At 40.5% G+C, this 16,165-nt stretch overlaps 1 protein-coding gene across 1 annotated transcript; it reads right to left on the bottom strand.

Annotated features, from left to right (window-relative positions):
• Positions 1-266: 266 nt before the first annotated feature.
• LOC136424361 (RING finger protein 151-like) lies at positions 267-15,950 on the bottom strand. Its single transcript, XM_066412931.1, has 9 exons — positions 15,814-15,950; positions 15,527-15,562; positions 11,498-11,711; positions 10,951-11,093; positions 3,493-3,627; positions 3,082-3,178; positions 2,382-2,498; positions 1,851-1,979; positions 267-1,478 (listed from the first exon to the last, which is right to left on the bottom strand). Exons 3-9 carry the CDS (start codon positions 11,646-11,648, stop codon positions 1,378-1,380), a joined length of 873 nt encoding a protein of 290 aa, XP_066269028.1. The 5' UTR covers positions 11,649-11,711; positions 15,527-15,562; positions 15,814-15,950; the 3' UTR covers positions 267-1,377.
• Between the last annotated feature and the right edge of the window lie 215 nt (positions 15,951-16,165).

The following is a 16,165-nucleotide window of genomic DNA, read 5'->3' as shown; positions in this document are numbered from 1 at the left end:
TACTTTGAATTACCATGAGTATGTCTCAATGGACGTCCACCTACTATAATACATCTTCAGTTGGTCTTAACTCTGATATTGGCACTTAGAGCCTTAATTTTTTCTAGATGTTTTAAAGTGATTGTCAAAATACTCACTTCTTGTATACGTCAAGTTTGAATCGGTATGGAAAATAGTTAATCATTTTTCCAAACTTTACCAAACGCAAATGGTATAAGGCATGTTATAGTTTTTTACCACTCTTAGTAGCGAACGGCTGATTTTATTATTAAGATCAAGATTTACGCGTATGTAAGTTCCTTTTCTTTTTAACAGTTTCCCAAAGGAACATAGATACTGGTGTACACATTAATTTTACAAAATACTTTGACAATCCGTATGTACAGTGTTCTAAAACTCCACTGGCTCCTCACTCTACTTTTTCTTGGGAATGGTGTTTCCAATGTCGATTTGACATTTTGGTCTCTGGGCTATACTAGCACTAATTCATTCAAGTATTTTCCGTCTACATGTCTTAGAAATGTGCGATAAAAATGACAGTGCTTTTAATGGTTACATCAAGACAATTTCTATGAGCCTCATACAACAAACGTACAACTGCAAACGTGAAGAGTTATTTTTAGATTCCTATTTGCTGCAATCCTTCAAAGTGCCTTGTCGATAATAGCTTCAGTAGCTGCCATTTTGTATCAAACTCTTTAGAATAACACTGTCTGTGTGTTTTTGTCAGTATACCCTTCTTAAAACGACATAAAGTATCCTTGTCCTTTCTATACAGATGAAAATTGTTCCAGTACATTTCACTTTAACAAAATTGGATATATTAAGTGGAGTAAGTTTGGTCACAATTCATTCCAATTAAGTACGTTTTTAAAATGTCAGAAATCGTTGACTCAAGTGGATATCTCAATGAACTGCGCCAAATTCCGATAGGAAATTGCGCCAGCTTTGCGAATTAGTGCCAATTTCCACTTGCGGTAACACTGACGTGAGATTTGTGTATAAAGCCCAGATAAGCACAAACAAAAAGGCCGCCGGAATGTCACATTCTCAGTTTCGCGACAAGAGAACTTTATTGGAAATCGCAGTGTTGCAACTAAATTAGAAAAAAATGTACAATGATTAAGAATTTATAAAAAATAGATTTGCAGTGAGAAAAGCTTGTTCACCGTTTTGCGCCCATTTGCGAAATCTAAATTTTGCAATTTTTTTTTTTAAATTTCAAAACATTTGCAATTTTTCAGGCAACGAACTGCGCCACTTTGCGGATACTAGTACCTGGCGCAATTCGGCGCAGTCTAGTGAGATACCAGCTACGCTCAATGGTCACGTTTGCTGCATGGTCGCACTGCCTTGTTGCAGAGCACATTCTTGCCGCTAGGGGGAGCTGCTACCAAACGGCTGGTGCTGCACCCCGCAGTGTGCTGCCTTCCGCTTGGGGGTCCTCAGACCTGCGCGCTCTCGGTCACGGGAACGTTCTGCAGTAAAAAAAAAAAAGAGGAACTAATGAATTGTGGGTTCGTGTTGTGCAACGGCAGGGTGCTCGGGCCAGAGCCCAGTGGTCCCGGGTTCGGTTCCCCTAATGCCACAGATGTGGCCATGTTGTGCCCTTGGGAAAGGCACTATACACGACTTTCCTCACTCCACCCAGGTGTAAAAAGGGATTACGTGCACGTGGCACTGTTGAAATAAGTTAAAAAATTAAGTGCAGTGCCACGTTGTCCTTGTCTATCCAAAATAATGATACTAAAAAATAAGTACTTTTAAAAAAAGCTGGCGTTTCGGAGCTAGTAATACATACTTAGTACTTAGTACGTCCATATATTGAAGCTTCTTGGCGTTAAACGTACCTGAGTTTAGTCTCATCTGCGTATGGAGAGGCGCCAGTCTCGGCAGGGAGATGGTCCGCTTCTCCGTGCACGGGACTGCTGCGCATGCGTCGCCGGATTTCTTCTCTTCGCACTCTGTTCCCTTGTGAGCTGCAAGATTCGAGGATGACGTATTTTTTTAACATGGTGTTCTTTTCTACATTCATTCATTCATGTATGTATTGGTTTGGCTGTTCAGCACGAACAGCCAGGGCTGCCCAACTAGCCTGTGGCTATTACAAAGGACTATCCCTGCTGACAAAGACAAAGGCAATACAAAAGAATAACAATCAATAACAATAATCTAAGTAAACCTTTGTTTACGTCATTAAGTATCAATAATAATAATGGTAATTCGTACATAATTATAAGTGCATCAAATAATTTAATGTAAAAAGTGGTAAGTTAAGTGATATTTTAAAGAATACTGCTTTATACATTCGTTGTTCTTTACGTATCCTTACGCCATGTACAGATTGACCAAACCAGAACCGGAAGTAACCTTTGACCCACCTGTTGTGAGGGATTCGATAAGGTCGGTGAGATCCTCCATTGCGCATGCCTGGTCGTGGACGAACTTCTCAAGTTTCATACGTTCGTCTCGATCCTTCTTCAACGCCTTGAAAAGGTCTGAAATAATTATAATAAAATATACTATTAAGCTCGCTCCTGAAGCTTCGCTAAAAACACACATAAACACAAAAGGCTGTTAATCTATATCCACATCAAATTCTCTGCTAAGCGTCCCTCGTTCGTGCCACTACTCAAAACTTTCACAGCAAAAACAAGATTTGCTACTTTCACAGAAGCAAATCATCATTTTGTATTCCACTATCCACCTCTCAGGAGGAAGTCCCACACTGAAAGCTTCTTTTCTAGTACTATATCTTCATGTAACAAGCTAAGGTGAACAGACCTCTTTCAACACAATTCAGTTCGACTTCGTGTAACCCAAAACCGGTCTCCAGAAAGTACGAAATTGAACGAAATTGAACGAAATTGAACGAAATTGAACGAAATGTAACGAACTAAAACAACATATAGAACATTATGAAATGAAATACTAGTAGATAGCGAAATATAAGGAACGTTGTAACATTCACTTGAACAGGAAGCATTTGAGTGGCTCACAACGAGCCTTGTTTACGGTAAAATGATGAGTAAATAACATTACAAAACATCGATAAGCTTCCCACAAAGATGGCGGACTTACTTTGCTGCTCCTTGTGCAGATTGTTGACCTCGTGCCGAAGTGCCCGGATGCAGTTATGCTCGCCCATCAGTCCATAACTGATCTCCATTTCACACCCCTGGAGAAAAATGCGTTCATGAAGGTTAGACATCCAGGATGGAATATTGACATTTTAACTAAATCTAAACCACTGGACAAATGTACAGACGTTTCAAATGCCGTCAAGTGGTTTAGATGCAATGAAACAAACAAATAGATAAATAAATAAACAGAAGTCAGTCTACATTATTGACAGCCAGGCAGTGACGGCCATTTTTGTCCGTCATGCGCTGTCTTTGACGGAGGTGTTCCAAATAGAACAGGGAGCGTGGCTAATGGTTTTCGACGGGAACGGTCAATTGGGATCTAAGCATGAAGTGCGTTCGAACGTACCTTGTTGCAGCTGACGAGGCGGTGCTGGCAGACCTCGGTGTGATCGGGCATCTCCGCCCGAGGCAGGCGGACGTTACACGGCTGGTTCGGGCACACAACCGTCACGAACTCGCACTCCTCGATGTGAGCATCCCTCTACAGAAACAACAAAAATACAACGTCGATGGACATAAAGGTAGAGTTTCTCCCCTGTTGTCTGCATGTGTCTCTCCAGATCACCTAGCTGACTTAACTGCCTGCTTCACTTCTCAAAACTGTAGGGCCTCTCTCTTGTGTTAGTCCGCATGAGACTTAAGAGTGTCCAGCCGACCGAACTGCCTATGATACGCAAGATGACGGTAACTCAAGCAACTGGATAATTTTGTAAACGGCCAAACGTTTCAGACAGCACCCGCGGCCGCTATCTTTCGTCAGTGACTGAGCCAGAATTTAAAGTTCACCAGTTATTCATCCAAACCTCCTGTCTTGACTTCAAAGTTGCAACCTTGTCTTGATGACTTGAACCATCTTGGGAATCGTCTTAACGTTTCGACATATCAACAGAGTTTTGGATGATAGATAGCTGGTTTTCTAACCTTAGTACACCCTGTAGCTATGATACAAATAGATAGAATCCCTATTACCGCAAACATGAACATGATCGGTGGATGGCATTGACTGTTCCCGAGCTCGCACAACGAGAAACACACAGCTGTTCCTCAGTGTTTCTGCATTTTCTGCTTCTTTAGAATGTTTGCACGAGAAACTTTACCTGATAGATCCATTTCTAATGACGTATAATCATGTGTGTATGTGTGCTTTCGGGGAGACCCATGTGGTTGCACGCTTTCGTTTTAGAGTGTTTTGACTTCTTTAGAATTTCTACACGAGGAACTCTATCTGGTAGATCAATTGCTGATGACTTATAGTTACGTGTGTAAGTGTGCTTTCGGGAAAACCCATGTGGTTGTACGCCTTTAGAGTGTTTTGACTTCTTTGGAATTCTAAAAACTCCAGTTTAATCAAAGTGTGGTATTGCCATCGTTTGACGCTGGAGGACTGCTCATGCAGGATATACATGTATATTATACATTGCAAGAAGTTGATACTAATAATGAAAAAAACAAGCATGCGTTTCATTGCAATCTTGCCTCGAAGTTACATTCAAATTGCCATCCGCATGTCATTACCTTGATAGATGAGCAATGTACTCATTTACACATGAGTGAAGTGAGGAAAGTCGTGTTTTAAAGTGCCTTTCCCAAGGGCACAACATCGGGGCGCATGTCCAGACATGTCTGGTGGCAGCCCGGGATCGAACTCGGGTCCCCTTGTTTGACAGTCGAATGTTCTATCCATTACGCCACACGACGCCACCTTAAATATACTGACATGCTGACGTATGGTCACAAAATGTCTTTTTATTATGATAACGTGTTACTAGAACTTGGAATTAAAGAAGTGACACTTCCCCTTAGGCTTTGTTTGTATTGCATACCAGATAAAACCACCTAATGGCCTAACACACCAGGTTTGTACTGAAGAGTACAAGCTGCATATCCGGACAGATATATTTGATCCACTCACACTGGGATGGTTCCCTAACCTTTTTGATAAGTGTGGTGGGTCTTTGACGTGCTAGAGATGGGGCTCTCCTCAAACATGGGACCTCAATTTAACGTCCTATCTGAGGGACGTCCCCAGCCGGAGCTAGGTACTCATTCACACCTGCTTAGTCGATCGCGAGTGAGGAAATTGGTGTAAAGTGCCTTTCCCAGGGGCGCAACATCGGGACTTGTCAGGGATTCAAACTCAGTACCCTCAGCTTTTGAGCCAATAATCCTAGAATTATTTTTCTATAGCCGCCGATGTCATATGAGAATAGCTTGTCACTTCAACCTGGCAATGTACAATATGAAATGGTGGTTGGATGGGGCTCAGCTTCGAATGACGTCATGTTGCTAGGCAACAAACGCGTCTCAGAGGAAGTCACTGTCATTTCCATGTGAATGAATCATGATGCGCAAAGATGTTTGTTATTTATCTCGCACTGGTGCACGAATTTTGGATAAGTTGAAAATTACGGTACATCGAGAAATGATTTGGGCAATGTTTACTTGGTTTATCTGTATTTGTGTACACCTGGGGCAGTCAGCATGAGTGCAAAATCCTACTAAATATGTCTGTAGTACATAAACGCCAAATAACAGCGTGTGCATGGGAAGTTGTGTATGTCGCATTTTTTTACCAAGCTGATGTCAAATTGGAAAATGTGCAAGGATATGATGGAAATGCCGTTTTCTTAGATCTTTCACATAAAGATTACTAAGAAATAAGAATATTTAAAAAAAATGTGAATTGGGACTCCTGCCGGATAGAAAATACCGGGTTTTGTTTGGCTTGATTGGCCAACGAAACTATGCATTTTTACACACAAAAAGAGATGTACGAGCTAGGTGGGTAAATCATTATAGATAAATCGAGGCGAATGACACAATGTTTTTCCAGGACAGATAATAAAGCATGCAATAAAGTTTTGCCAAAATACGTTGCTGCTTAAGCCCTGAAACCCTACAAAATTGTAAATATATCAAATCACCCCGTGTCATAAAAGCAGATAGGCTTGCTTTGGTTAGATATGGTTAATGATAGAACCAATACCCGATATATGTGATTCTGCCCCATTGCATTGCCCATTTCAATGGACTAATTACACAACTTAACCACGGGACAGTACTATTGAACTAGCCCCGGCTATATGGCCCAATGGCAATGCAACGGTCATTCAAAATGCGGATGACAGCGAAAGGTTTGGGAAGGTTTAACTTCCCCAACTAACACCGGAACATACCTAAAAACGTACGGTTCCTACCTCGCTGTTGTCGAGGACCCCAGAATTGTCCACTGACACCACACAAATGCGACACGGAACACTTCCCATGTTGAACCGACTGACTTTATCTGTACCAGTGTAGCCTGTATAACCGCTCTCCGGCATAACAAACCAGCCGACTGCTTGTTGAGATGAAGTATGAAGTATTTCATACACTACAGAACCTCCCTGCCTACGCTATTGCGCAGGCGCGGACCACGATGATGTTTTTCATTGAAAATGAGTCATCTGTAATTGTTGACTGGTAACTAGGGTACTTCATTTCTTCTTTGTGGTAATAATTGAAATGTATTTGAAAAAAAACGAGAATGAAAATATCCAATTGCCATAAAGATCCTAAGCTTGTGCATTAAATAACTTAGAAAGTTAACTTTTTAATTCGTTTCCAGATATCATATATTTCAAATGGTGACGTCAACAACGGTAGCTTGCAGAGCGGCCAAGTAATCCATCTTACCAGGTGGTCTGACGTCATCAGTCAATGTTCAAAGCCATTAAGATCAAGACCAAGTCCAAGGCCAAACTTGTTGTTGCAGTCGCTAGGTCGATGAAAAGGTTGATACCATGTTAGCTTGAGTTTACATCTTTTAAATGATGCAATGTTCCAGCTAGCATTAACTTAAGATTTGGCAGTTAAGCGCACTGAACTATCAGTGGACTAGCCCTCTGCTGTTGGGTTTGCACCGCTGAGTGGCCCAAGGGCTTTAGATATGGAGAAGGGCGCCACCCTAAACACCACTTTCAGCGTATCTAATGAATCTTATTGTTTCGAAACAGTGACTGTAGACTCTTAACAAGTTATTAGGTGGTCGCGCAAAAGTGTAGAATTTCTCGAATTATGTGTTGATGATCCATACAATTTACGCAGCGATCTCGGCAGTAACGTAATATAATGAGAAATATGGACACATTATAATAAATAGAAGGAAGGAAGCGTAATTTTCTGTTATGTACCTCAACTGCTGAACAATATTTCCAACCCCTTCTAGGCAACAGAATCTTCAAGAGGATCTTGTAAGAACATCTTCAGAATCTTCAGACATTAAAAGAAAGAGCTTCCCCTCATATAATGAGAAATCATAACACATTTCAAAGCGGCATTTCCTGTTATCTGCTAGAAAACAACATGATCGTTGTCTCTCCCTTGTCTACTTAGTGCACATGTAACGTGCTCTGAAAAGCTTTTAGCTGAGTCAGGGTATTTAGATTCTTTCCACCCCGGCATTGACGTACGGGAGTATGATCAAAGTATTAACCCAAGTCCGCATGAAGCTTCTCCACACTAAAACCCCAGAATACAGGAGGAATACTAGAGTTAAGTATTTCAGCTACATATACTTCAGGCTTGCTATGATAGTTTAGCGATTACGGGGTATTCTTATACATATGAATTAGTATTGAATTTTTCTGTTTATTTGAGTTGAATGCGTGATAGTTGTCTGCCGATTTGTTAAAAATAGAGAGAACGCTAGTGACCCCCAAATCACCCCTCCAATGAAAAGGTATGGCTACCCTGCGACGTCACAAAATCAAGATGGTGGCCACCACACATGCCAACGGATCCAACAAAGGTTTTGCTACGCAAGCCTGTAATTAAAGTTCACTACTAGCTGATAAGAGTCATTTCTGTGACGTCACTATCTTTTTTCCCACCCAGAGCACGCAGTAGACAATTGATTTATAGCTGTTTTCAGAAAAGACCGCATTTTTACGTTAATGAAAAAAATTCAATTAAAAACATTGAAACAATTGAAAATAACAAGCCATTTATGTTACAAATTAAATGCAAGATGCAGGAAATGTTTCATCTTTTCCGTCAACAATATATTTGATTTGAAACGAGAGAGGATTTTTTTATGTTTTCCGTTGTAGAATGATGGTTAGCACTAAGCATGTCAAACACTTCTGAGAAATCTGTAGTTCGTTGAACCGATGCAATGTGCCAGTCATCAAAAGGAAAGGACAAAGCAGAATACTTCCTTCGTAGAACCTACACGGAAGGTGTTTCATAAGTGGCATTAAGTCAGCAGGAGGTAAGGGCTTAACGCACGCGAAGTCATTGCGTTGTACTGACTTCGAAGCCGACATGGAGAGGTTGCATGTACCGTAAACATGTTATTGTCTTAACACCCCACCTGCTTAAAATCCAAGAAAGACTAGATAGCAAACGTCTTACATGTCTTTCAACATCTTAGTCAGAAGCAACCAGGATGTCTTTGGTTTATCTATTGTTATCTATACGAGTGTTCTTAAGTCGTGAAAAAAACAAGAGTTTTAGATATTATACGTGAAAACACCATGGCACTCTTGTCAAGTCACACCACTATCCTAGGTAATATATTCTGTAACACTCGTCTGAGCGATACTTTGCCCAACCGAAATAGAGTGATTTGGAGTGACCTTTGCTCTTTTTTTTTCGCATTGTTGCATAACACTCATCTCAAGTGAACATTAACCTTTTGTTTATGTCAGTGTCGTGACTAGAAGTCGTGACTAAACGTCACTGTGTACACCGCTGTCCATGGTGCTGAACAATCAGTAGCTCTTAGGCCATGTTGATTTGATTATATGGATGACATCCTCTGAGAACCCCAAAATTGATACGAGCAAATAAAAAGAAGAAGCTGGGCAAAAAAAGGTTGCCTTTATTATGAAATCTACGAGGTCAGGGAGGATTAACAAAACTCAACACACAGAGCTAGGTATACCAAATCATAATATTCTTCATTGTTGTTCTTTCACATCTTCTTCGTTGACTTTTGAATTGACTTTGACATTCTACATTAGTATTCGTTTTTCCAAGTGTTTGGTTTTTTTGTCAATTTCCAGCATATATTTTCTAATTTTGCGGATGATTAATAGAATGGCCGACACCATTTTATTTGGAGACTAACGAGAATTGTAGGCTCTAGCAGCCTCCGCGGGTCGCTGGGAAAATAGTAGAAATTGGCCAAATAGAGTCAATTGTATGAAGGGAGTCGGCTACGGAGAGAGGGTCAAATATATATATATAACTGCGGCTGCGAATGTTACCCTCCATGGCCAAAGTCCCCCGGCAAATGTTCTCCCTATAGCCGGCGCGGCTAGTTTGGTAGAGACTACGAAAATTGATGCGCGCGCGAATTTCATCCATAAAATCAAATCAACATGGCCTTAACCCTAAGAAAAAAAATGTTATGTTTCCGGTTACGCGACCGACCCGAGCAAAAGCCTGCCCGCCTTAGCCATTTTTGTTGGTCAGCCGCTGATTAAAATATCGATCTGAGTGATGAAATTCAGTACAGATTTCCTGTATTTCACACAGTTAACAGATGAGGAGTTAGAACGGTTGATGTAAGAATGTGAAGTAAACATTGTACTTCTTTGTTCAGTAAATGATATATTTGTGTTTGTACAATGTATATCTGTATATCTGCAATATAATGTTAGCAATACATTTCCGGTTTACTTGCTAAAATGTATTTGTTGGATCACTTCGGCTGAAATAGAAAATAAAATAATAAGAGAATCCCTACCTACTCAAACCATTTTTTTCCAGGACTAAAACTAGAAACACATTTTTTCATTGACCTTACGTATACCTTCGTTAATGATAATTTTTTTTTCGTTTAATCTGTAGTACATCATCAGTAATCGATTTTTTGTTATATATTTGTTTCTTATGTTTATTTCATCATTTGTTATACATTTGTTCGTTTTTTATCATATCACAGTTGTATTATAATTAATATTTGTTATGTTAAATGGAGGAGGGTTTCTTATAAGCCTGCAGGCTTCTTTTCTCCTCCTGCACATTCTTTCAATTATTTTCGATTATTTCACTATTGTTTTTGCTCATATACGTGCGAATGAATAAAACAAAACAAACATACCAGATTTGTAAAACCCTACCGCGAGCGCTTTAAACTTCGCCATTTGTTCATGCGGTGTATATGTCGACTCTAATGTAATCGTATAGTAGTAACTGTGTGTTGGCAAAGGGCAACACGTCCAAGTCGAACAAGCTGTAACTGACAGCAGCGTGTGTTAATCCTTGCGGGGGCGTGCACGTTCACGACTGTGGTTAACATCTAATTGCTACCGAGTCTGACCTTCTGGATGAACTGATACAGAGCAGGTACAAAGTGGTTGGCTGGATACTATCTAAGTTAGTGCTCGTATCTGGAGTTAGGGTTGGGGCTAGGTTTACAGTTAAGGCTAGCGATTGGTGTTAGTGTTAAGGTAAGGCTAGCGATTAGGGTTGAGATGAGGTTAGCCTCCCAGCGCGACCCTCTTCCCAAACTCCGCTCAGTCTTCTGCTTGAAAATTACAACGACCCGCAAGCGTGACGTGATTCTCTTGGGTTTACTGTAAAGGGTGTTCTGTGAAAACCCACAATGCAATATTCGAACAACCTCACAGCAATCACGGGAACAATCATTGTTGCATGTATATCTTATTTCACCGCTTTTGAATGTTTGAGTATTCTATTCATTCACATGTTATTGCTGTCGTTAATATTTTCCAACTTCCACCTGCTCTTTATATATATCAAAAAAATGAATAACCTTGAAACGACAAAACAATGCAAATGTAACTTTTCATACCTTTTTGAAGGGCATTGTGACGTCACATCCGGCATCGTGAAACTCACAGCGCATGAGCAGCTGGTACAACTTTTCGCGCCAAATTCTGTGCAGATGTCGAAGGTCAGATGACGTCACCGGAGCACGACATGTCGGACACGAGTCTGGAAATGAGGTAAATATATAACATACAGAATTCAAATCTTTAGAAAAAATTGTCATCTTTCACAACTTGAGCAGTACAATGATTTAAAACAAACAAAAAATGACAAGAGAACGAGACCTTTGACCTACAAAAAGTATAACACCTTTGACCTACAAAGTATATGTGACCTTTGACCTACAAAGAGCAAGAGGGGTGTTGCCCAGTATTTTTTCACCGATGTTGGGAAACTATTTGAAATAGCATATGTCTACAACTAGTTTTAAAAGAAACCCCCAGCAATATTAGGGCAAAAAAAAAACAGATCAAGAGGGGTGTTGCCGAGTCCCCGATCAAGAGCATGAGAGTCTTGACCTACAAAGAGTGTGACCTTTGACCTACAAAGAACGTGATCCTTGACCTTACCGTGACTGTCGAGCCAGGGCAGGATGCAGCCCTCGCAGAAGGCGTGCTGACACCGGGCGAACTCTCGGGGGCTTTCCAGCACCTCATGACACACAGCACAGGTGCAGTCGTCAGGGATTTCGTCAAGGAATAGCACTTTCAAAACCCCCATGTTGATCTTCACGCGCGCCGTTTTTCTTGCAGTGAAGTCGAGGCACCAGATCTAATTTGTACACTGGAAATGAAAGAGCGTCGATGTCAAGTGAAATTAATTTTCTTATACCAAAATAGGATCTCTAGTTGATCTTGAGATTAGTGATTTGACAATTTTTATTAGACGACGACTGTCACAAGAAATCGCTGAGATGACACTGATGCCATCTAGCGGAGTTGAAGATATCTGCAGAAACACAATCCTGACGTCAGTGGCTGTTACTATGGTGATGTTGCCTTTGCTCACGTGATACGCACCATGGACCTTCTGAAGGACGATTTTGGAAAAGCGCCAGCGTGTCAGCTTAAACGGAGGCAGGCAGGAATATTTTTAGTCGGCCGAGGTTATTGACAGGATATTCCTGCCAATACGAATGTCTGTCCGAAAGGATGTTGCTGTCAACAAGCCTTTTCCTCGCTATTGACAGGATACATTTTTCACGGCTGACAGGATACCTCGACGTTTTCATTATTGGCAGGGTGTTCATGTCAAAATGAATTCGTGGAGATTGAACCGCAAGTATTACATACACAGTTGAACTTTTATACAACCTGGAGTTACATGTTACAAACTTAAGCTTCAATCCTGCAAGAGCCCCGATACAGACTGTTCCACTCTAAACGTAAGCCGTCGGACATTTGTCTGAGACATTGGTAATGCGGATTTGACTGCAAAAGATTTACAATAAGAAAGTTAATGCTCGGCAAGGGAGACGCTTGATACGACAAAAGCCGAAAGGGAAATTGAACTTGGTAAGATGATATTCCACCCTCTCTGGTAGATTTCTGTCGTTTGGTTTTGTCTTCGGTCGGTAAATTTCGACCAATCAGATGGTGCGATTTTAAAGAGGTGGCCTTAGTCAACAAACGGTCCTTGTGGATGGTTTTACTAAGGGATTTGTCGCCGTGGCAACGACGAACATCGCTGCTATTGGTCTTTGCGTGGGCCTTTTGTTTAAATGTCGCAAAATGTCGGGTAAGAGGTTTCGCTGCAGTAGTATTAGCGAGACACAATGTTTGATATTCGCCGTTTTCCCAGAAGCAGAAAGTGGTTTTTGACCGCCTATTTCATGTTCACGAACAAAGATTTAAGTCCGAGTTGGTGACAAATATAGAACGTGGCATGCATTTTTTCTGAACTAAAAATAACGAGAAATATTCTATTTATTTACTGTAAGGCAATCCTTTTTTCCCCGAGCAAATTCTACATCTACAGCTTTGTTTATATAAGACATAATTTTTATATGTAAGATTGAGCTGAAACGCCTGGTATCCTGGTACGTTCACAAAACCAGAATGTTTTATACATGAATGTGAAGGCCGTACTAAGATGATAGTCTCTACAAGACTGACTACGCCAACGCCTGCTATAGGGAGAATGATTTCCAGGGGAGTTTGCCACTATAAGTTTTCATTTGCAGGCCAGGGGGGAATGTTAACCTTCCCGTGGACTGACTCTCCTGGCCAATTATTATCTCCATGAAAAAATAATTTGTTCACGGGGATATTGTTTTGAGTGTGTTTGCGTGTGTGTTTGCGTGTGTGTATGTTTGTTGTGTCTCCGGATGCTTAAAGTCAGCATAACTGTAGAACGTGTGGATGGATTGTAATGATATTTGGTATGTGGGTAGGTGTTGGGAGGAGAAAGGTCAAGGTCGATTTTGGGCCCCCTGGTATGTGTCACTTGAACTACAATGGCGTATTTGTCAAAATCTTGTAAGGAGAATAACTGAAGAAAGGAGCAACAGATTTTCATGTTATCTACTATGCAGGTAGCTTAGACAGAGATGTACACAATGAATTGCAAATTATGCAAATTGGGACTGAATTTGCATATGAAATGAGGATTATCTTTGAGCTTTTTGCCGAATTCTGCGATCAGTACCCCCGTAGGAAGGCTTGATGGAAGCTACTAAAATTCACGCCTGTTCCAGTGTTCAGTATCACGGCGTAAGAGCTCAGATATACCTGTCTGGTGAGACACAAACGTTAATTATAAATCTTTCGAATGTATGATATCGTCTGAAAAACGCACTGACAGCGACGCCGATAAAAAAAGTCAGACGTAGACCGACAAGACCACAAAAGGAAATGGTACAGTGAAAGGTTACGTTATCACTTATTTTGCCACAATGAATTTGGTAACCCACGTTTCAAAATTGATGAAAAAGCTCCAACACCTGATGCTTTACAACTTGAGTAGGTACAGTATCAGGTTTCTTTGCTTCGAAGCCAAAAAGTAGGCCGGGGCGCTAAACGAGTTTAATCCTCCAGCAATATGCCCGTCACAGCAGGCAGTTTACCGTGAATATGGTGTGACGTACATACAACCTTACTGACGTTCACAGGAAAAACCCCGCTTCCCCGAACACCGCACTGTTTAAAGGCACCCAGAGCATTCTATGAGGCTTGAAAACTGGAAATATTCTAGTTGTTGTAATCTTTATGAAATTGACATTTAATGCCACTGTTTACCACATTTGTGGGCGGATTTCTTATCAAAAGTGCTCAAAAGCGGCACAAAAATTAGCTACGTGGTGAGCTTTTAGTTTAACGCGCCTAGTGTAAATAGACCGATACCATAGCCCCACTCACATCCGTCAAAACGTAGAAATGCAAAATTAAAACATAAAAATGCAAATATTTAACGGACATGCAGTCACTCTCTCATTGGCCGAACCGCTAATTACGATGGACAGTCAGAATCAGTCTATTAGGGCTTGGATATTCTATCAGTTCTCACCACACAACGACATCGTATCTTTGCTCCTTTAACTCCTTTAATATCGATATATAATGGTATAGTGTTATTGAAACTTACTATGTGTAGGAATGACTAGAAATTTGAGTTTTCTAATTCAGGTTTCAAGCCTCATAAAATGCTTTGGATGCCTTTCAACCTTCTTACGGTTCAGATGAACCAAAAACAACACTAATCAAACGTTGTTTGTTTAAAACAGCAATCGTGTCGCATCATCTGACTACTATTAAAACAAAAGAAGTTCAGGATATACAGTAAGTTGAATACACACGAGACCTAAGAAAAATATTGTGTTGAAGGTTACCCGACCGACCCTGGCAAAAACCTGCCGTCCATAGTCTTCTTTTGGTCGACCATTGTCGACATTTTCGATCTGACATTTTCGAGAAAATTCACAACGGAATTTCAAGTAGTCTTGCAATTTTTTTACAGACTCCTTGTATATTTTTTTCACACTCGGATTACGACTTTAAACAGTCAATGTCAGAATATGTAGTACTTTTCATTAGTCCCGTTTATCAAAATACGTACAATATTATGTTAAAAACATCCGTGTCCTGATGTAGATTGTTTAACTGTATGTATTGGATCACTTTGTCCAAAATCTAAAATAATAGAGAGAGAGAATTTATACATACTACCGACCCTAAACACAACATTGATAATCCTGGACGAAACGTGTTTGTGTTAGCACCAAATTACCAGTACGACCAAGGAGGGTGTAGGGATCCCTATAGCCTCATTGGTAACACGTACCATTCATAATGAACTACATTAAATATATATTCTTCCATCACCCTTGTTTTGTGAATAGGTGAGTCTACGCTTTCAACTACAATTCCTCACTCCTTGATAATGGTATGAATACATTCATATAGCAAAACACGCTTTCAAATTTGCGTGAATCCCTATACGTTAGCAGATTCTTCTGTGATCTGAATTGTTGTGCAGTATTTTTGCCATCTAATGGAACACTATTGGTAGTATAAACATGTAGACATGTGACTCTGTAGTCTACAAAAGCAATCCTGTTCTCCTAAGGTAGAGGTCATGTAAAAACATGATCGCGTACTCACGTGTTTGCGACTGACGCCCTCGCTCGGTCGGTTAAACTGTGACACGATAGAAAAAAAAAACGCAATTTGTGATGACAATTACACAATTATACACATCGTCTCTAAGTTAGAAAAGTGATATGCTAACAGCCACAATAACATGCATCACACCCAGACGTAATTAATTTCGCGTGTACATCTTTACATTTGGCATCAAACAAAGCCACACCTTCCTTCACCAAATCTACGGTACTTATGACTATTTATCAATACTAGACATTAATTGTACCACAATATGTTACTCTCACCTTAGAAATAGTTCCTCTTGGGTTTTGAATGTCGACCGTATGTAATGTAAGAAAGATCTATCCAACACCACAAGCCGAAACGCCAGTAGCGGCCTTTTTCCCCTCAGACGAAGTGCCAAATGCTGGCGGTTGTTTGGATTTCGTTCTGATGACGTCAGCGCACGGTTACTTTGACAACGGCTAATGCCATGTGATTCGTTGAATATGAAACGCGGCACGCGTGTGTGTTTGGGTTGGGGCGTAGATTAGTCGCCTGCGTATCCTGTCTTGGATAAATATTTCAATTTAAAATAAAAACAAACGTGCTGTGAATTTTCGATCAGAAGAACATCAAAATTGCACCATCAATCGT

Source organism: Branchiostoma lanceolatum, chromosome 18 (assembly GCF_035083965.1).
Source record: "Branchiostoma lanceolatum isolate klBraLanc5 chromosome 18, klBraLanc5.hap2, whole genome shotgun sequence".
In the NCBI taxonomy this organism is placed as follows: domain Eukaryota; kingdom Metazoa; phylum Chordata; class Leptocardii; order Amphioxiformes; family Branchiostomatidae; genus Branchiostoma; species Branchiostoma lanceolatum.
This window is presented reverse-complemented; position numbering and strand designations above follow the sequence as displayed.